Source organism: Pseudomyrmex gracilis, unplaced genomic scaffold, assembly GCF_002006095.1.
Source record: "Pseudomyrmex gracilis isolate BER0280 unplaced genomic scaffold, ASM200609v1 scaffold_7, whole genome shotgun sequence".
Lineage (NCBI taxonomy): Eukaryota > Metazoa > Arthropoda > Insecta > Hymenoptera > Formicidae > Pseudomyrmex > Pseudomyrmex gracilis.
This window is the reverse complement of record NW_018020591.1, coordinates 785457-806697: the sequence shown is the minus strand read 5'-3', so window position 1 is coordinate 806697 and position 21241 is coordinate 785457. Positions and strand designations below refer to the sequence as shown.

Below are 21241 nucleotides of genomic sequence, written 5' to 3'. Positions count from 1 at the left end.
ACATTTTCTCTCTCATTATATATATTATTAGCGTTATTTTAGGATGGAAAATAATAATAATTGCGTATTTTTATTACATTACATGGAAAAAACTTAGCTGCATTCCTGGACCTTTTGCTGTTCCTATTATCGGAACACTTGAATTACAAACTAAAAACACTAGTAAAGGTACAAACTACATTTATATTTACTAACTGTACTATTTTTTATATATGTGTGCTACATACTATATATTTTTTCTAATAATTACGTATATTATTATATAATAAAACTATATTAATAGCTCTAGCACAATGACCAAATATTTTTTCGCTAGTTTGATATTATATAAGCCTTTATTCGTTCTAAATTATTATAATAGTATTAATATTATTAACGTTTTTTTTACTATGTTGCAGAGCGCACAAAATGGTACTTATCACTTCTACATAGATTTAAGGATGGTATTTGCATATTTTGGGTAGGACACATTCCAACACTTTGTCTGTATGATCCAAATCTAATACAAGTAAGAAAAACTAGTATATACAAGATATTCCTAAACTCAGTGCCAAAATTGGTACAGCGGCTTTAACACATAAAAACAACAGAATTACGGAGTATTGAAGGTGTTTTCGAAAAAAAACATGAATTAAAATAAATGTTGTTTAATGTTCTTTATTCTGACTAAACTTTACAAAAGATGCTCAAAACGATACCCATATTATTGTTTTTCGTACGACTAACAAATTTCAAAAAAATCTCCAAAAATATAACACCACGTTATGGTGTAATTTCTAATTTATTTATTTGTTTACTTTTTTACTTATTTACTTCAATTCATGTTTTCTTACAAAAGCAACTTCAATACTCTAATTACTCCCGAAATCGTTCGAGTTCGAACATATGGTTATTAGACATTTTTGACTTGTTTTTATATTCTAAACTAAAGCCACTGTATCAATTTTGGCACTGAATTCACGGACACTCCGCATATATATAATATATATGTTACTATATCTAAATTTTAATTACTATCTTTAACTCTGAACTTCCAAAAATGTTTACTAGTTGGACTGTGTGGATCTTTGAGACCAACGCGACTTTAAAATTAATCATCTCTGTAATAAATCAATATTTTTCAAATTTTCTTTTGAATCAAAAGTTTGAACAATTTTGCGTTGATAAAAAAAAACAAACAAATTGAAAAAAACTTCAGTGGTTTTGTAAATATAATTTTTACTAGAAGCGCCGATGCGCAATTTTTGAGTGGATCTGAAATATTCATGCCACAGTCCGCGAACGATAAAATTACTATCTGTAATTTTGTATGCGTGCGCGTGTGTGCTTGTTAACGGTTGATACGTATACATAATACGCATTATACATTTGTTGTTTATAATACATGTTTATGTATTACACAAACATATACATTTTGATACATATGTATATGTTTTGAAGCAAGAAATAGTTTTAAAAGTGCACTTGAGTGCACAATTCTTTTTTAGCCGCATACAGATATGTAAAATAAAATTGCATACAGATATGTAAAAGAGGAATGGCTGATTTTTTAATCATCATTTTGCATATCTTTTGTGCAGTGTATGTAGTTAATGAACATTTCTATAAAATACATATAGAAAATATTGAGAACTTTTTTTTATGCGATAACAATTTTGCAAAATGATAATACACTACGCACTTTCTATTACTTTAATTATTATTTTCAGATTGTTCTTTCAAATAATGTACATATTGAAAAACCAGATGAAGTGTTGCTTCTAAGAGAATGGTTAGGCAATGGACTTCTTACTTCAACAGGTAAATAAGAGACCTAAATAAGACTTCATGAACATTCCAAGTGATAAAAAAATAAAATAAAGAACATACACCACATCTTTCAGGTAAACAATGGCACAGAGATAGGAAACTTCTTACACCTACGTTTCATTTCAGTATACTCAAACAGTTTGCCGTAATTATGTCCGATAAAGCGAAAAATTTAATAAAACATATTGAGAAAATATTAGAAGAAAATCCAGGAAAAGCTATCAATATTCAGCCTTCTATAGATAAGGCTGCCATTAATATTATACTTGGTAAGAAAATGAGAAGTAAAAACAGAATGTAATTACATAAGAATATATATATATATAATGTGTATTGTAGATAATATATTCTAAAGTAACTTTACTTTATATAATAGTATAAATATATAGTAACTGCAAGTAATAGATTATTTGACAAAAACTTTATCGCAAATTTTAATTGTCAAAGATTTTTCACAAACAACTAGCAAAAAACGATTATTTTTTTAGAAACTGCGATGGGTGTAAACGCATATGATATAAAAAGTTTATTTGATTATAAGATGGCGGGATATAGGTGAGTTTATAACTGCTTATGTTATTCGTTTACTATATAAAAATATTTTAGTAAGTTTTATTTATAAATTTAGAAAAACTAATAGAACGATTCCGCAGAATTGAAACAAACATAAAAATGTACAAAGTATATCGGTAGAAAACTTAAATGAAATCAGTTCCTGATAGTTCGGGTTTACAAAGTTTTGCAGACGTAATATAAAAATTTTATGAATCAGAGTGCAGAAATTAATGAATAGGATTTTTTGCAGATATAATCGTCTGTATACTCATCGTGTAAATAGCTGGTATTACAGACTGTTAAAACCGATACATAATTTACTTCCTATAACAAAGCAGATTCGAGAAAATGTTACTTGTTTGCATAACGTTACAGACGAGGTAGGAAATATAGATTTGATTTGACAAATGCAATATGCATTTCATAATTATTTGACAATTATATAATAAAGAGATTAATTTATTTATTCTCTAAAACATTAATTAAAACTGATACTGTTAGTAAATCAATGTTAATGATAAAAATACAATTCATTTATAATCAACGAGTATTACATAATGTTAAAATTTTTTAGGTAATACGAAAGAAAAAACTTATTCGTAAAACCGAAGGTGAACTAATTGATTATGATATACAAAGTATGTATATAACTTATCACAATATATAATAAAAACTTAGAAAATACTATAGGGTGTGCCAATAGTCTGGAATCGCTAAAATAACTTTTGAAGAGTTCGAAGTATACTTCGATTTAAAATTTGCTTTTGTACAGTCTGCCCACTATATCTTTAAAACTAAACGGTTAATCATTTTGATTTTTTTTGTAATGTTTTTAAGTGTCTCTTCTGCCATATATCCGTTTTTGGTCACTCTCTTGTTATTTTTTCTTATTATAGAATTAAAAGTACACGATTTTTGTATGAATCACACTACATAGGAAAGGTATAATCTTTGAAACCAATTATCTCTCACGTTCGAAACGGTCAATCTTTTTAAAACTTGACCAGTGTTTAAATATTACATTTATCAACGTATATCCAAAGTTTCAACTTTTTCTTGTTAAATGCAATTCGCGCTACAACGTCCTTAAATGAGTATAAAAAAATAACTAACTTTGCGGAAAAAAATCGTAGAAATCTTCTGCGTAGTTCTCGTCTCAGAAAGTCTTTCAAACAAACTCTCATATGTTATTTAAAATTTTTTGGCCCCTCTCTCTTCACCGTTCCCAGAAGGTGAAAGTTTCCGTGATTAAATGATAGGTTTTATAATTCCATATTGTATCCCTAAAATTTCAATTCTATACTTTAAAAGTTATTTTCGCGTTTCCAGACTTTTCGGCACACCTTGTATATTAAAAGTTCATATTTGTAGTTTTATCTTTATAAAAACTATATTGACAAATGTTTTATATTTAATTAAAAAAGTAACTCATGTAATGTTTGTACTAAAATTATTTATTACTGAATTAGACAAGCCGAGAAATAAAGCCTTTCTAGATCTTCTATTAGACCTAAAAAACAATGACGCCACTTTATTGAATGATGAAGATATAAGAGCACATGTCGATACATTCATGGCCGCAGTGAGTTGAGTTCATGACATTCTATTCTTTATTTCAGTTGATTCAAATACCCCTCTTAATGAAAACATATAAAGTTTAGAGAAAAAACGTATATAATAAATATTTTTATGTGCTACATTATAATAAAATAACAGGGTAATGATACGACGAGAATATCGATATGTTGGGCGCTCTTTTGTATCGGCAACTATCTGAATTATCAAGAAAAGATTCACGAAGAACTAGAAGAAGTGTTTAAAGATTCACAGAAACCAGCGACCGTACAAGAGATCTCGCAATTAAAATATCTCGACAGAGTTATAAAGGAGTCGCGCAGATTATATCCAGCTATACCTGCTATAAAGAGAACTCTATCAGAAGATACAAAACTAGGTGAAAAAAATATGAAGATTTTTTCTCACAAATGAGTACAGAAATCTAGTCACACCAAAACGCATTTTTAGTAGTGAATAAATAAACTAATTTAAAATGTGTCATATGCATGTTAACATCCTTTTTTATAAATATTGTTAACACTTTGACGGCCGCGTATATGTATGATCTCGCTCTGCCATCAATTGTCAGTCGGCATCATGTATATATGACTTCGCTTTTTTTTAATTTAACACTAAAACGTAAGGCAAAATGGCTCATGTATAATTTCTGCGAGAGTCGCTGGCGATAAATAGGAATCAGACAAAATGTGCGGCCGTCAAAGTGTTAAGTATTATAAATATGAGATAAAATTTATATAGTATTAACACAATTTTTTATTGCAGGTGATTATATAATTCCAGCCAATACTCGAGTTATTATTTCAATGTTACTGGTGCATCGAAATCCAGCTATTTGGCCGAATCCGTTAAAGTTCGATCCTGATCGATTTTTACCGGAAAATATCAAACATACGAATCCGTATGCCTACATACCATTCAGCGCGGGACCAAGAAACTGCATCGGTCAAAAATTTGCTATGCTCGAAGAAAAAATTATATTGACAGCTATACTCAGACAATGGAGAGTAACATGTACCGAAACTCCAGCAGACAAAATTGCATTGGAAAATATTATTTTGGAACCGTATCAAGGAGTTTCTCTTCATCTCGTGCCAAAAAAGCGGAACAAAGAAGCGAGTGGCAAGTGACACAGTTTCTTGCGATCAGCTAATTTTTACAATTAAAAATTATACACGCATGGAGAGTCCGGACAATCGCTTATCGCGCGCTCGTTTTGGATCAGATGTATTACTTAATCACTCAATAACTATTGTGAATTTTGCAAAATAAAATATACGACTTTTCGATTAATCCAATTTACCTTCAAACTTCGACCGTGTCAAAATTTTTCAGACACCCTGTGTATGTTAATTTTGAGCGACTATATGGGACTGCCAAATGTAACATGCTATCATAGTTCAAGTTTTACCGTTCATTTTTGCTTCAATTAAGATTCACTTTACTTTCAATGCAGCTTTTAATTAAAAAAAATGTTACTGTGAACCGATGTAGTATAAATTTCGAAAAGAAAGATACGCCAACGTATATAAACGATACATTTTCGATCTTGTATACTAGTAGATCGCAACAATATTTCTTTTAAGATTTATATTTTTATGCATTGAATAGTACTGTACAAAAAATAAAATATTTGTGAAAAAAGGAATAAATTAAATTACTAGAGGCATGATCAACTCCATGATTTTTGAAATTAGGTCTATCCATAAAACACGTGTGAGGTTTTAATTATAATACTATTTAATTGCAGTAAATCTTACAAAAGTTCAATCAATTGCTTGATATTCTTGATAACGAGCTGTTTTTCTTCTACTGCCGCTCGATTACAGTTTCTACGAGCTTCTTCTTCTATTGCTGCTCCAATGATTTTTTCATAACGTTTATACAAATCATTAGAGATTTCAGGGATATCAGTACAAGTTAAAATTTTATTGAGAGCAGTACTTCCAATTCCAGAATTTACAGTTCCTGTAATGCGATAATAGTTTTTGTAATAACAGTTTGTTATTATTATACGAACTTTATCGTTTGATTTCATAGATTTAATAAATAAAATTCGAGCATTCCAGGCTATACTATTCAAAAATTGTTTGAAGTTTTTCTATTTCATTATTTTAGTGATGTATGTCTTAGACTAAAAAGTATTCACCAAGTATAACCGAAGCATTAATGTGAGATACGTTTTTTTCTATTTTTCCAGTTTCAACTTTGGTAGTAATATTGCACTGCTCACACAGAACATCCAAAGTTGAATGTAATCCTTTTCTTTTTTCAGATTTTATATTTTTCAAGTCTAGACGTTGTGCGCATTTGTGACATTTGAGATTCTTCGTTAGTTCTGTCAAGTCTATAATACGATGGCCTTGTACTACCTCTTTCGAGTAAGATTCGCTCAAAACTTTTGCCACGCGTGCTTTCTTGGCATTCGACATGGCCAATAAAGCTTTGTTATGTCTATCTTTGAGTTTTTTTGTGGTAATTCTTCCATTTTTTAAGCGACTTTTCACTTGTGACATATCGCTGATATTATTACCTCACAACTGACTAGTAGTAAACAGTAAACACGTGTATAGTCAAATTGATCAAGCGTGGGTACTGGCTGTGTTCCAAAATTCACTGCCAGCGCTAAAGATCTATAGTTTACGTCACATATATTCTACAATGGCCACGTTCAGCAGACTGAGCAGATCAGTGAACGCTTACGCCCGTTTTCACCATCTCCAATTAACTTAATCGGCGATTAAGTATCAGTCGTGATTGGTTCATTCTGCTAAACGATTAATGCGACTGGCAATTCCAACGGAATAATCGGCCGATTAAGTTAATCAAAGATGGTGAAAACGGGCGTTAGTGATTCTTTAATATGATTGAATCTTGCCTTTAGATCTTCACTGGATCTAAGTGTAGAAACCAATCATATTGAAGAATCACTAAGCGCTCACTGATCTGCTCAGTCTGCTGAACATGGTCATTGGGTGCGTTCAGACAACTCAACAGTTGCACAACGGTTGAGAGATAATCACTTCTGATTGGATCATACTTTTGGAACCGCTGCAGATTTTGAAGAATAGTCCTATCATAAGTGATGATCTTTCAACTGTTGAGTTGTCTGAACGCACCCATTAATTGTGTTCACACGTACGTGGTATGAAGCTGTGCGCACATCCCCTCCATGCTGCCGCTGCTACCGCATGCTGCCAAACGTTCGGAATCTGGCGTCACTGCTTTCAGTCTTCTTTCTGGATCATTCTGGATACAGCCATCTTTGCACCAAACCAAGTTTTCTCTCTGATATAAAGGAAAAATGGGCAACAGCGACAAAGAAGTACATCGTATCGAATTTAAGAAAAAAAGTAGAAAACCATTGAGAAGACGTCAGGATTTCTCGGATGACGATGAGAACGAGAAGGAAGAGATGTCTGTCAGGTACGTGTATATCTTCCTGCCAATATAATTTTTTTTTCTAACCCAACCTTCTCTTCTGCTTGTGTTGTATATTAATTGTGTATTTTAGCAGCGAATTTGATAAAACTCGCGTAATCATGATAACATTTATTTTTTTTTAGGGAAAAAGTTGAGGAGATGAAGATAATCCAAAAGCTTCGTGAAAAACCACCTGGTGTCGACGTTGTCGGTTTAGCTCTCGGAGATAATGTTGCGTCCGATGTGATAACAGTAAGAAACAATCGATTAAAAATATATATAAGCAATATAACAAAAAGAAAATTTATATAGAGCAATGTTATTCCTTTATGTTATATCTAGTCTGATCCTTTCGATATGAAAACTGGAGGAATGGTGAATATGGCTGCGTTGAAGAACATAAAACATAAAAATGACGCATACGAAACAGGTATTGGGACACAGTTTAATGCGGAGACTAACAAACGAGACGAGGATGAAGAAATGTGTGTATTTATACTTTGCTTTTTGTCATTTCTTGATGATCTTTACAAAACACACACACCGATCATATCATAACTTGATAAAAATACATAATCTAACTTAACCTAATAAAACTACTTGTTGCTACAGGGTCAAATATATAGAAGAAGAACTGTCAAAACGTAAAAGCAAAAATAACAATGACACGACAGATAGTGCAAGTAACGAAAAAGGATTGTATTGTTCGCCGGAAGAAGCTGCTTTACGAGCAGTACCCGAACACCTGAGACAAAGTTCAGCCAATCGTAGTGAGGAGATGCTTTCAAACCAAATGCTCTCAGGCATTCCAGAAGTTGATCTTGGCATAGAGTAAGTAATGTTTGTTTGTAATTGAAACATAATAATGATGAATGTAGGCAAATCCACACCGTAGTTTTAACTTTTGCTAGACTTTTTTTATACTGAATCTAAATCTGAATTGTTTTTCATATGCACGAGATGTATTGTTTTTCGTATACTATTTAGAAATACTAGTACAACACAAGCGCGCGCTACGCGCACGCTATTATTGTTTTCATTTTCATGTGTTGCATCAGTGAACACGACCTGTCACCGCGATGACAGCTAATATGTACATTTTATAAACTATGTAATACACCTACGAGAGATGTCAATAATAACGCATGAAAATCAAACTCAAAAAATAAAAGAAAGAGAGAAAAATGGAAAAACAACACGTGACAAAGAAAAGAGTAAAAAAGAAAATATACATATACATATATATAATATATATATATTATAGATAATATTCTATATCTATATAATACACACACACACATATATTATATATATACCGTAATCACGTGACTGAGGTCAGTGATCCCGCCCCTCTTCCACCAAGGCTGCGCGGCCAAGGTCAGTGCCCCGCCAAGGCCGCGCGGCCGAGGTCAGTGACCCCGCCAAGGCCGCGCGGCCGAGGTCAATGACCCCGCCAAGGCCGCGCGGCGTAGGTCAGTGACATTACTGTACTGGAAAGAAATATAAATATATCAATCTCAATCAGGTAAACTTTGCGCCGCTTACTTAAAACCATTAACACATGTAGATTGGTGTTTTTTTAATCTAATCTATTTCAGACATGTTCGTCAATTATAAGATGTATGTGCCGCACATTTGAAAAAAGAAATAAATAAATAAATTTTCATAAAAGTTAAAACTACAGTGGATTTGTTTATATAAAAGCTGCGAATATATATATATTGTGAGAGTAAAATAAATTTATTGATAACACAATTGATTTTCAGAGCTAAAATTCGTAATATCGAAGCCACGGAAGAGGCAAAGTTGAAATTGCTGTGGGATAGACACAGAAAGAAAGACGGACCTTCACAGTTTGTTCCAACTAACATGGCTGTGAACTTTGTGCAACACAACAGATGTATGTATTTCATTGTTTTGTAGTTAAAAGAGAGCAATTGTGTAATGTCTCTCTTATGATTGCAGTTAACATAGAAGACTCAGATTTTCAAAAGTCGGGACAAGGATCTGATGACAAGAAAAACTCGACTGCGAAGGGAGATTTTCGGGGCAAACGAAAAGATGGAGAAAAAGCAACCGATGATTATCACTATGAGAGATTTAAAAAGCAATTCAGACGATTTTAAATCAAACTTTTCGAAATCCTTATTTTTTTCTGAGTTCCGAAAGTTGTGGCAACTGGTTTTTGTCGTCACAATTGTTTTTAGATATACACTTGTATCTATATATTAATTTATTGTAAATAAAGACGAACTTAAATGTGAATACTAATATAAGTGCAATATGAATAAAAAACTTTAATTAAGATACAAAATTATTGTATGTTTATTCGCATATCTTTTTTAAGAGGCATGCACAAATATAAATACCTTTTCTTTATTTGTTATTTTTATTCTCGTGTTTGCAACTTTTTGTATTGTTATCAATATTTCACAAAGACAAAATATTTCTTTTTACTCTATTTGCAAATGCACAGTTCATGACTGCTTATAAAACATTCGATTCGTTTTACCGCTACAATATAAACAATACAATATAATTGGAGTAATTTCCCTATTGGCTGTTGAGAAACGCCGAGGAAGGCCCGTTCTACAATACAGTCGTAAGCTGTAAGTCGTAAGAAATTGACCAATCACAGACACAAATTACAGAAGAATAATTAATTATAATCGGTCAATTTCTTACAGAGAGAAGACTGAGAGCGGCCATCCTGTTGTAGTTTTTTAATACGACGGTTTCGACCGTTGGGTTTAGCGCCGTAATATCCACAAAAGTGGATCTCGTGTGCCTTTACCTATCCTATCTTTGTTTAACTTTCGACGAAAAACAAGGATGGAAATAATTCCGTGAGCGTTGCGAACGGCAAATGGAATTTACTCAAGCCGGAACTCGCTGCTGTTGTGCACATCCCCTTTACCGCGCTTGTAGCATGCTGTAAGAGATTCAAAACCAAAAACTGCGAACATACTGCCATGCGTACGATCAGATAATACCGGAGAGAACTGACTGTATTATTGTCGAGTACATATTTGTTTGATGATAATTTGCTGAACAAAATGAAGACCAAACCGACTCGTCACAAGGAAGCGAACACCTTTCGGGTAAGAAAAGTTGCTTTGGTAATTAAAAAGTAACCTAAGTTTTTAATCCGGTCTTTTTCTCGCGCAGTTAAAACCATTTTCCGAAAGAGTTGCGGAAATCGATGTCGATGTTTTTCACCGTGTGGCGCATCGAAATGAAGACGATTCGGAAGATGTTGAAACTTATTTCCACGAGACGCTTCAAAAATGGAACGGCCTCAATCTGACGGACGGTTATACCGTCTTCAAGAGACAAGTGCGTGATATTGTTACGTTGCCTCAATTGCTTCACGAAAAGCAACGTGTGATCGATACGCTTATGGAATATCTGAAGAAACGAGATTCCTTATTTTTACAGCCAATTTTAGAGTAAGTCACACGTTCAATGTAAAAGTAAGCGCACATGCGTATTGTTTTGCATTTTTCTTCATAATAAATCTGATGTTTCTTTTTCCATAGATTAATTGTGGCCGTAGCCAAAGATCTTCGGAAAGAGTTCTACGAATATTTTCCAGAATTCTTATCTCAAATGATCGATTTGTTGCAAACCAAAGATTCTGAGCAAATAGAACATACGTTTACAGCTTTGGCTTATCTGTTCAAATTTCTTTGGCGATATCTGATAAAAAATGTGAGAGTTGTTGTTTCTCTGTTGCTACCGTTGCTGGCTGACACTCAGCCCGCTTATATTAACAGATTTGCTGCGGAGAGTTTTGCATTTGTGGTTCGTAAGATCAGAGATAAAGAATCCTTTGTAAAACTGGTTCTACGTATTTTGAAAGATAACGAGTGTGGGATACAAGGTTGTGGAAAGTTGCTGTTCGAGGTTGTATCAGGCACACCAGGACAATTTCACTCCTGCGGCGAGCAAATGTTGTCGCTTTATTTCGATGCTCTGAAGGATGAGTCTGTTGATCAGAAGCTCGCTTTCGAGGTGTTGGGAGAGATCGTGACCTGCATTTTGCAAAACGTACATCCACAAAAATGCACCGTTATGTGGAATGTAATATTGAAGGTGACGGATGTGTTTGTGGAAAATTCAAAATCGTTGGAATCCTCCGAGAGGGAACATCCTTTGGTCCTGCTTCTGCGTCTTGTACATATCGTTATCAACTATAAAAACGGAACGTTCGTGACTGACGTTGTGTCATTGATCAAAAGATTCACTGTTATTATTGACACATCAAGTGAAGACAACAATATATTGGAAGAAGTTTTGAATGTGTCTGCTGCCGTTCTCTCAGCGTCCGCTGTCAAGATAATGCAAGAACATTCGAGTCACTTACTGTTAAAAATCATGGCGGTGAATAACACGGAATTGTTGCACTCTACCGTTGAAAAGTTAATTAACTATTCGTCGTTCGAAATTCTGATATTACCTCACGTATTGAAACGAAGCTTCTCTATCGGATTTGACGTTAAGACGTTGCTTTTGTTCGGCAAGATAATTCTCGCAAAATCATCGCCTTGTCTCAGCGGCGTAACTCTGAGCAAATGGAGAAAGTATATTCTAGATGTACGTAATATGAAAACTGAGAACGTGGATTATTTCTCGAGAGAATTGAAAACGCTGTCCACCGATAACGTTTCGCTCGACGCAATGAGAATTTTGTTAATTTTACCGCATATGAAACCGCTGCAAGAAGAGTTTAAAGAGCTTTTGAAGGATGGATTACAATTCTCGTACAAGAAGATATTGGAACACGACGGTTGTACCGTGGAAGATACGTCAGATGTTAAGAAAACTGCTTTTATATTTTTGTTAATACTGGAATCGATGATACACATTTCGGAACCGAACGATCTGCACGAGTTTCTGATCAAATCCGACATAAAACTGCTTGATCTTGTTAAAAAACATCACGATAACAAGTACGTCTTGAACGCGATAGATCTTTGCTTAACTTATTTTGCCGCGTCGGAGCATCATTCGTTCTACATCAACGGTGTGTCGTTTGACACGTTAAACGATAATATAGCGAAGAAAATGAGTTCGCCCTACGGTGATGTTCGGTTGATTGTGTCGCATATATATTCCTTGTTCTCCAACGTCGAAGAGTTGAGAAAGTCTTCGAGACAAGGTGATGGTAAAAGCGCCATGGAACTCGTCTACCTAGTGGAATCTGAATCCGTATCGATACAAAGTTATCGAACAAAGTTGTTGCACCTGCAAGCTCTGGGATTTCGGACCAGCGCGATAGCCAATCTAGATCCGAGGTATTACGAATTTCCACTGCGTTGTCTGATAGGCAATTTGTTCGTCAATTTCTCTCTGCTCTGGGAACCCGTGAGCGTGATAATAGCCGATTACGGTAACGCGGAGTGTCCGCAGTTCTGGCCGACGTTTTTAACCGAACTGACGTCCAACAATGTGCAATCCACAATCGAAAGAGAACCATCGTTCGATTGTCCGATCATCTCGTCTCTGGAAATGTCGATAGAAAGACACGACGACAAGCCTGACTTCAATAATTACAAGATTCTTCTTTGGAAGTGTATGGCGCATTTCTCGCATTACGCCGAGACGAAGAACAGAGATCTAACCGGATTGTTTATCGACTTCGTGAACACGAATTTCTTCAAATCCAACACCGAAGACGGCAAGTCCCTGTCTCTTCTCTCTTGCAACGTTGAGAAGAAGCGCGAGAAACCGATCGACGCGACGGATAACGTGACGGACGACGAAACCGACGACGAGGATATTGAAGAAACGAGAGCCACGCAAGCGAACGCCAAAGACAGAAATCACAAGGTGAAGCTCTTGATCGCTCAGATGGAAATATTCGACAAGGTGCGGAATCCGAAAATGTTGCACAGAGAAGCGGAAATGCGTCAGATCTACTTGGACTTGCTTTCTTCGAAAAACGCCGACGTACAGAGAGCCGCTTTGAATTGTCTCTTCGCGTACAGGTTCAAGTATCTTTTGCCGTACAAAGACAATCTCTACAATTTGGTGAGCGAGAAGAATCTGAAGAACGAGCTCGCGCGTTTCAAGTTGGACGAAGAGAGCAACATGATAGAGAAGGAACATCGTGACGATCTCGTGCCGATTGTAATGAGAATAATCTACGCGAAGATGATCATGAAGACCGGTATGAGAACCGGCGGGAAAGCCGGTGGATTCGCACGGCGAAAGCTCATACTGCGCTTCTTGAGCGGCACGCAGGAGGACGAGATGATCGCGTTCGTCAAAATGGCGTTTAAATCTTTCAAGTACATGTCGTCAAACGAGTCGTTAAATTTGAGACAATACACCGAGAACATCGTCAACGCGATCGATCTGAGAAACGTTATGCCGCCCAAACGCATGCAGAGCGCCGTGAATCTGCTGACGATTCTGATGGAGCAATTCGGCGGGAAAATGTGCACGAGATTGTTACCTTGCTTGTTCAGACTATTGATCTGCATCCTGGCAGAGGTGACCGGCATTCTGCGGAGATCGGACGAGGTTTACTCGGGCTATCTGCTCTCGATCAAGAACGTGAGGACAAGCTGCATCGGCGTGCTGGCCAGATTTTTCACTCACTTCGAGAACTACGATTGGACGCGGCACGAGATAGACGCGCTCTACCAAGTCGCGATATTTCCCTGGTTACAGAAGTTACCCGTCGAGAGCATACACAGTCCCACAGCTCTGCTCAAGTTGTTCATGGCGTGGGGCGAAAATTCACGGTACTATCCGCTGTTCGTGAAGTACCGGGAGGGTGACGAATCGATCACTCCTCTTCCTTACATCGTGCAGCTGCTTTTGAATCCCAAGACGCACCAGTCCGTCGTCAATGCCATTCTAGAGATAATTGTGAAGATGTTGACGCTGCAGGATTACGGCAAGACCGACGAGGACGCGATGCAGGTGGACGACGTGCCGTTTTTACCTCTGACATCGGTGCTCACCGACAATCTGCTCGAGGTGGACAAAACGGCTCTCGCGAACGGCGTCAATTACGGATCCGCCGTTCTTCTGCCGCATATTCCTCGTATTCTGGAATTCATGAAGAACAAATTAGCGAGATCGAACAAGACCGTGAACAAGACCGAGCTGGTCATATTGTCGCGCATTTCCGAATTCGTCACAGATGCCGAGACATGCGACACCGTTGTGAAACTGATACTGCCCATACTGATAAAAAAAGCGGCGTTCGGCGGCAACGAGGAAACCGTCACGAAACTGTTGACGACAGTTATCAATCTCCTGAGAATCGTGAAACAGCCGGAGATTCATGTGCGCGCCGTCGCGCCGCTGATAGGTCTCGTGTCGGACGTGCCCGCTCGCAAACTTCTTCTGCAACTGTTCAGCACAATTGCCGAGAGATCGTCGGAGGATCATCGCGAGACGATGACGCGAGAGCGCGACGTTCTGATGGCCCTTAACGCCTGGGATCGCAAGTGGATCGAACAGCCTGATTTCCAGAAGAGATTGGACGCTTTCGGAGAGATCAGCAGAATGGTCGAGGAAAACGCGATCACATTGGAATTCGGCGTGATCGCGATACACAATTGCTTTTACTTCTTGAAAAACGAGTCGGATTTAGCGACGAAGGATTACTCCGGTCAGTGTCTGAAGCTCGTCGGACCGAAACTGGCTAGGCAGCATCAGAGCGATGCCGCGAACAGACGTTACCTGATGGACGACACGATTCTGGCGCTCACGAGAAAGGGAATCACGAGCAAGAACGAAACTGTTCGGTTGCAGTCGATGGCGTTTCTGGGACACATGACTCTGGAATGCGCGGACGTGCATCCGATCTTGCGCGACTTGTCTCTGCTAGCCAGTCGAACCGATCCCGAGGTCGATTTCTTCGAGAATATGCAACATCTGCAGTTGCACAGAAGAGCTCGAGCTTTGTTGAAGTTCTGCAACGTCGCCAAGACTTTAGAGAAACCGTTCAATCCCAAGACTCTGACGCAATTTATTCTTCCTCTTTGCTCGTCGTACTTATGCAACGAGGCGTTCGTTCACAAGAACAGTCTCATCGACGCCTCTATCGAGACTCTCGGAATGGTGTGCAGACTCTTACCGTGGCATCACTACGAGATCATTCTGAGACATTATCTGAGCAAGCTCAGAAGCTCCATGGAGTTTCAGAAGCAAGTTGTCAGAATAGTGGTCGCGATATTGGACTCGTTTCATTACGATCTCTCCAAGTACAAATCAGATATTTCGCTAAGTGAAATCTCTTCGGTGAAAACCGAAAGTAACAACGCTGTCGTTGGCGAGGAAGAAACTGGCAAAGCGATCAGCGAAAACGTTGACAATATTGTGAGCGCGGATGTGTTGGAAATTGAGGAAAATTTGGACGAAGCGCTGAACAACGAGGAGAACGACGCCGAGAACGTTGAGGAAGTTGCAGAAAAGAGCGAAACGATGAAAGAAAATGTGTCGATAATCGAGAAACAAACGGTACTTTCTCAGTGCGGGGCGAGAAAAGTTGTGTTCAGCATATCGAGGTGCATGCTGCCTCAGTTACATCAGTCAATCGTAGCCAGAACTCGGCACGACAGCAATCATAAAATCAACAAGAAGAAAATCGCATCCGAGACGGAAGAGGACGATTTGCTGCGAGTTCCCATTGCACTGGCGTTCGTCAAATTGTTACAGAAGTTGCCCGAGAGTCTTCTAGACGCAAATCTGCCCGGGTAAGTTCACAACTTCTGTATGTAGAAAATGTTTTCCTTATTGTTTTTTTTTTTTTCTGAAAATGAGAGTTTTAAAACCGCACACGTACGTGTGTTTTTCAGAATTTTTATGAAACTGTGTGTATTTCTTAAATCGCGCATGGAATCGGTTCGACGTGTAACTCGGGAAATACTGCAAAAGATCATGGTAACATTGGGACCGAAGTATCTTCATTATCTCTTGAGGGAATTGAACACGCTGCTGACCAAGGGTTTCCAGGTGCACGTTCTCGCGTACACGGTGCAATCCGTGCTGGTCGCACTGAAGCCCTATTTTCAGCAATTCGACATTAATAACAATTTACAAAGCATCCTGTCCGTAAGTGTGCTATTATATACATTTTTTTTTCTGTATAGATATATAACAAGCCATCAATTTCGCCATCACGTCATTAACTGTATTATTATGTTCACGATTCAGGTGTGCAAGATCGATCTGTTCGGATTGACCGCGGAGGAAAAGGAGGTGGCCGGTATTGTCAGAAACGTGTCGGAGGCGAAGAGCACCAAGAGCTACGACATCTTTCACATATTAGCGGAATTCATAACGGATTCGTGTCTGTTGGATTTGATACTGCCGTTGAAGGAAGTGCTGATGAAAACTCATTCGCACAAAACGATATACAAAGTCACGGAGTGTCTGAGAAACGTAACTCTAGGACTCGCGGATAACGCTTACATACCGATGGAACGCATGCTCGTGTTTCTCTACGGTGTTATCTCGGACAGTATACCAAGTCTCACGTCTGATAAGGAAAACAAAAAACCCACGAAAGAGGAAACGAGAGCCTCGGTGTTGGAGGAATCCGACTGGTACATCATACCGCCGGAACCCAAGAACAGAATGGGTTTTAAAACCGCGGCTAGAACCACCAAGCACACCAATGTTCACGTAATTATAGAATTCGGTCTGAAATTGTATCACATACTGTTGAAACGGGACAAAGTCTCCAGTTCGGAGTACAAATCTTATTTAGAACCTTTCGGATTGGTTTTGAGCAATTGTTTGGATTCTCAGTACGTTCAGTTAAGTACTGTCGCGTTACAATGTCTGAACTGGATGCTCAAGATGGACTTGGCGTCGATACAATCGTCGATGTCGAAAATCTGCAACGCCATGTTCGAGATTCTGCACAAATACGCTGCCCCGGGATTGAGCAAGGGAAATAATTTCGATCTCGTGATGGCCACGTTCAAGTGCATGTCCGTGATCGTTCGCGACGTGAAGCACTTCAACATCAGCGCCGATCAACTCAAGATTCTCATTTTGCACGCGGAGCAAGATCTTTACGACACGGACAAGCAAGCCTCCGCGTTTACCTTGCTCAAGGCCATAATTCATCGGAAGATGATCGTTCCCGAAATGTACGCCGTTATGGACAAAGTAGCGATGCTGAGCATCACCTCGGAATTGGAACACGTCAGGTTGCAATCGCGTTCCGTGTTCTATTCGTATCTGATGGAATATCCTCTGGGTAAACACTTGGAAAAACACATATCTTTTTATCTCACCCAACTGAGTTACGAGGTTCAAACGGGCCGATTGAGCGCGCTGGAAATGATCCACACTATCGTCACGGGATTTCCGTTGAAAACTCTGATAAGCAGAGTCGGCATTATATTCTTGATGACCGGTTCGCGATTGGTGAACGACGACGATCCGACTTGCCGCAAACTCTGCGCAAAGTGTATAAAGGAAATGCTCGTCCGTATACCGCCTAACGAAAGAAACAAACTATTCGACTTGATTCTTCAGTGGCTAAGCGAAACCAAAATAATACACCGAACATTGGCGGCGCAGTTGTGCGGTATATTTGTAACTGTGGAAAAAAACGACTTCGACTCGCGATTGATCAAACTGTTGCCGTTGTTGTTGAAGCAGTTCCAGACTTCTCACAAGGAACAACCGAAAAAATTCGCGAGGCTAAACAAAGCGTTTCGCATAGCAAAAAATTCCATATCGAAGGATCCGGAAAGAATGAAGGACCATCATTTATATCAGGTGTTACAGTTGCTGTTGAAAATATCGGCGTACTGCACGTCCTTTCTTACGAGCGAGAAGTACAAGGACTCCGTCAGCTCGTTTGCTGGTAAGCAAACAGAATTTGCGTTGAAGTGTTGTGCAATTCTAATTTTCAACGGAGTTATTACACATTTTTACATTTTGTTTCAGAATACGGTCAATCTTTGTTGGCTCATCCGCACATCTGGGTTCGACTGGGGGCCGCACAGTTGATCGGTTTTATTCTGGCCGCTCTTGACGTTGATAAAATTGTAGAGCTCTTGAATAATCCAGAGAACGACAACGCGAAAGAGGGCTACATGTATTCGAAACCTATTGACACTCTGCGGAGTTTGGTTTTAGATCTAATAGCGCAACTCCATCCGGACATGACGTTCGAGGAGTTAGCGGATCAAGTTGTGAAGAATTTAATCTTCACAACAAAGATATTAAAATCAATCGAAGAATCCGCAAGTAAAAGTGACGACGATGATGCAAATGAAACGAAGGATAGTAACAATTTGTCTCTTCTCTGGCTCATCAGAAAACTGAGAAGAGCTGTTAATGTGGAAATAACACAAGCTCCTAAATCAACATCAGTGGTAAATACATAACTTATTTATTAAACTATAAATACACACGTACACACACATGATGTATGTGTGTGCGTGAAAAATTTACGCGATAATAAACAAAATTGTTTGAATTGATGTTTNCAGCGAACTGCGGTGTTCAAGTGCATTGCGGGAATATTGGCCACAGTACCTGTGGAGTATCTGAACGGAATACTCTTCAATATCATGTCTCCATTGGTGCGAGAGATAGCCACGACAGAAGAAACGAACGCAGAATTATTACGCCGACTTGCCAAAGAAGTAGCTGCTATGATTAAAAAGTCCATAGGAAACGAGGAATATACTAAATTATTGAATCGAGTGCAACAGAAGTTCGATATTAAGAGAGCGGAAAGAAGAAAAGTTCGCACACAACAGGTAATTTCTTTATCTTTTCACATACGTTTGCGTATTTTTAAGACGTTATGTAATATAAACTTTACACTCTTGCAACTCCATTGCAGTTCGTGACTAATCCCGAGCTGGCGGCCAAGCGTAAATTGANTAGACAACAAAAGAAAAAAGAGGCGAAGAAAAGAAAATTAGACAATATAAGAGGAAACAAACCAGTAAAAAAACGTAAGAAGAAAGTAGAGTCAGATGAAGTGTAACTCTCTCTAATAAGTTGCGTGTGATTGTGCGCGATGTGTGTGTAAATAAATAAAATTAAAAAATATAAATGAATACAAATTTATATACATTTTTATAGAATTTGTAAAATGTACATTTCCACGTGTGATGAATTTTTTTAGATATTAAATTTTACACCGACTGTATACTTGTACATAAATTTTATTATATTAATTAGATAAGCTCGTGAAAAAAAGAGAATATTCAGGTTCCAAAGTTAGCGCGATTAATATATAGGTTAGTCTTGTATATATGTATCAATACAAATGATCAAAATAAATTACTTTTTTAAATATAAGTATAGAAAAATATAACAAGGTCTGTTTCGAGCTTTTAATGGATCTTAAAATTTATTTAAACAAAAAGCATAGAAAACGCAAATAAAATTAACAAATGACAAACGTTTCGGCCCTTACTTGAGCCCTCTTCAGTGTACAAAGATAAATATAAATATAAATATAAGTAATCACGTCATATCACAAGGTTCGCAAAAGTATATGGAAATTGAAAAGAAAAGATGATAGATCTTACATTAGAAGTCCATAGTAGGTTGTATAATGTTTGACTTCCTGAAAAGGTCGTGTAGAGAGAGTAAATAGTCACACACAATATTGTATTAATTTTTATTAATTGTTGTGCATCTTACGTCGGACAGACCAAAAGGCAACTAAAAACACGATTAAAAGAACACAAAAATGACATTAATAAAACCTCCTCACAGCTGTCTGTAATTTCAAAACATAGACTTNATTTAAATCATATTTTCGATTGGGACAATACTCAAATTTTAGACTATGAACGTAATTTTTTTAAAAGATTAATTTCTGAGACTATACATATCAAGGAACAGACACTTGGTTTAAACCTAATTAACGACACGAACTTACTTGACCATTCTTATTTTAATTTAAACTTGACTCAATAAAATCTTTCAAAATTTAAATTTAACGTAACCGTTTTACTTTGACTTTACTTTTGGTTGGTGGGGAGACTGTTATATAAGTTGTTGCTTTTACTCTCTGTTCATTGTTTGATTTTGACTTTGGATATGTAAGTTTCAAAACTTTTTAACTTTTATATTGTGTGTGACTATTTACTCTCTCTCTCTACACGATCTTTTCAGGAAGTCAAACATTATACAACCTACCTATAAACTTCTAATGTAAGATCTATCATCTTTTTTTTTCAATTTCCATATACTTTTGCGAACCTTGTGATATGACGTGATTCCTTATATTTATATTTATATTTCTTTGTACACTGAAGATGGCTCAAGTAAGGGCCGAAACGTTTGTCATTTGTTAATTTTATTTGCGTTTTATATGCCTTTTGTTTAAATAAATTTTAAGATCCATTAAAAGCTCGAAACAGACCTTGTTATATCTTTCTATACTTTTTGTTAATATTGCGAGCGAATTTTATTTAATTTAATACGTTTTTTAAATATATTCCTAATTTTATTCGTATTTTAATATAATCTTATTTTAGTTTCTTAAATGTGTTGGCATAATTCTATCGTTTACATAAACTTATGTAAATTCCATTCTTAATAATATAATGATAAAAATCAGCTCATTAGCCAAAAATAACACGCACATGTATATTTCTTGATAAATATTCACGACCGTGATGTATTTCAAACGTTTCGATCCTATTGTTTTGGATCTTCATCAATAATTGAGGATTGAAAAATTGAAACTAACTTCAAAAAAATTGATAGCAGCAAATACTGTAACAAAAAATCATCACTTCGGTTATTTAGTCAAAGAAAAATTTATAAATTATAATATATTCTAATACATTTTAAAATATTTTCTTGCTTTTAAATGTGTTCACAATTCTGTCGTTTACATAAACTTATGTAAGTTCCGTGCTAT

The 21241-nt window shown here is 36.9% G+C and overlaps 4 protein-coding genes across 4 annotated transcripts; 3 read left to right on the top strand and 1 right to left on the bottom strand.

The window, feature by feature from the left end:
* Positions 1-293: 293 nt before the first annotated feature.
* LOC109859393 (cytochrome P450 4C1-like) lies at positions 294-5564 on the top strand. Its single transcript, XM_020437630.1, has 10 exons — positions 294-315; positions 399-508; positions 1710-1800; positions 1884-2078; positions 2298-2364; positions 2615-2744; positions 2939-3002; positions 3834-3946; positions 4081-4318; positions 4705-5564. Exons 1-10 carry the CDS (start codon positions 294-296, stop codon positions 5067-5069), a joined length of 1395 nt encoding a protein of 464 aa, XP_020293219.1. The 3' UTR covers positions 5070-5564.
* Positions 5565-5656: 92 nt separating this feature from the next.
* Positions 5657-6536, bottom strand: LOC109860095. Its single transcript, XM_020438965.1, has 2 exons — positions 6089-6536; positions 5657-5907 (listed from the first exon to the last, which is right to left on the bottom strand). Exons 1-2 carry the CDS (start codon positions 6453-6455, stop codon positions 5696-5698), a joined length of 579 nt encoding a protein of 192 aa, XP_020294554.1. The 5' UTR covers positions 6456-6536; the 3' UTR covers positions 5657-5695.
* Positions 6537-7164: 628 nt separating this feature from the next.
* On the top strand, positions 7165-9653 carry LOC109859724 (uncharacterized protein C9orf78). Its single transcript, XM_020438255.1, has 6 exons — positions 7165-7365; positions 7506-7614; positions 7705-7847; positions 7975-8193; positions 9129-9262; positions 9328-9653. The coding sequence occupies exons 1-6, from the start codon at positions 7244-7246 to the stop codon at positions 9486-9488; spliced, it is 888 nt and encodes a 295-aa protein (XP_020293844.1). The 5' UTR covers positions 7165-7243; the 3' UTR covers positions 9489-9653.
* A 481-nt stretch (positions 9654-10134) lies between these two features.
* LOC109859545 (small subunit processome component 20 homolog) lies at positions 10135-19640 on the top strand. Its single transcript, XM_020437906.1, has 8 exons — positions 10135-10463; positions 10531-10811; positions 10902-16079; positions 16182-16437; positions 16540-18208; positions 18292-18722; positions 18840-19112; positions 19199-19640. The coding sequence occupies exons 1-8, from the start codon at positions 10419-10421 to the stop codon at positions 19343-19345; spliced, it is 8280 nt and encodes a 2759-aa protein (XP_020293495.1). The 5' UTR covers positions 10135-10418; the 3' UTR covers positions 19346-19640.
* Positions 19641-21241: the final 1601 nt, after the last annotated feature.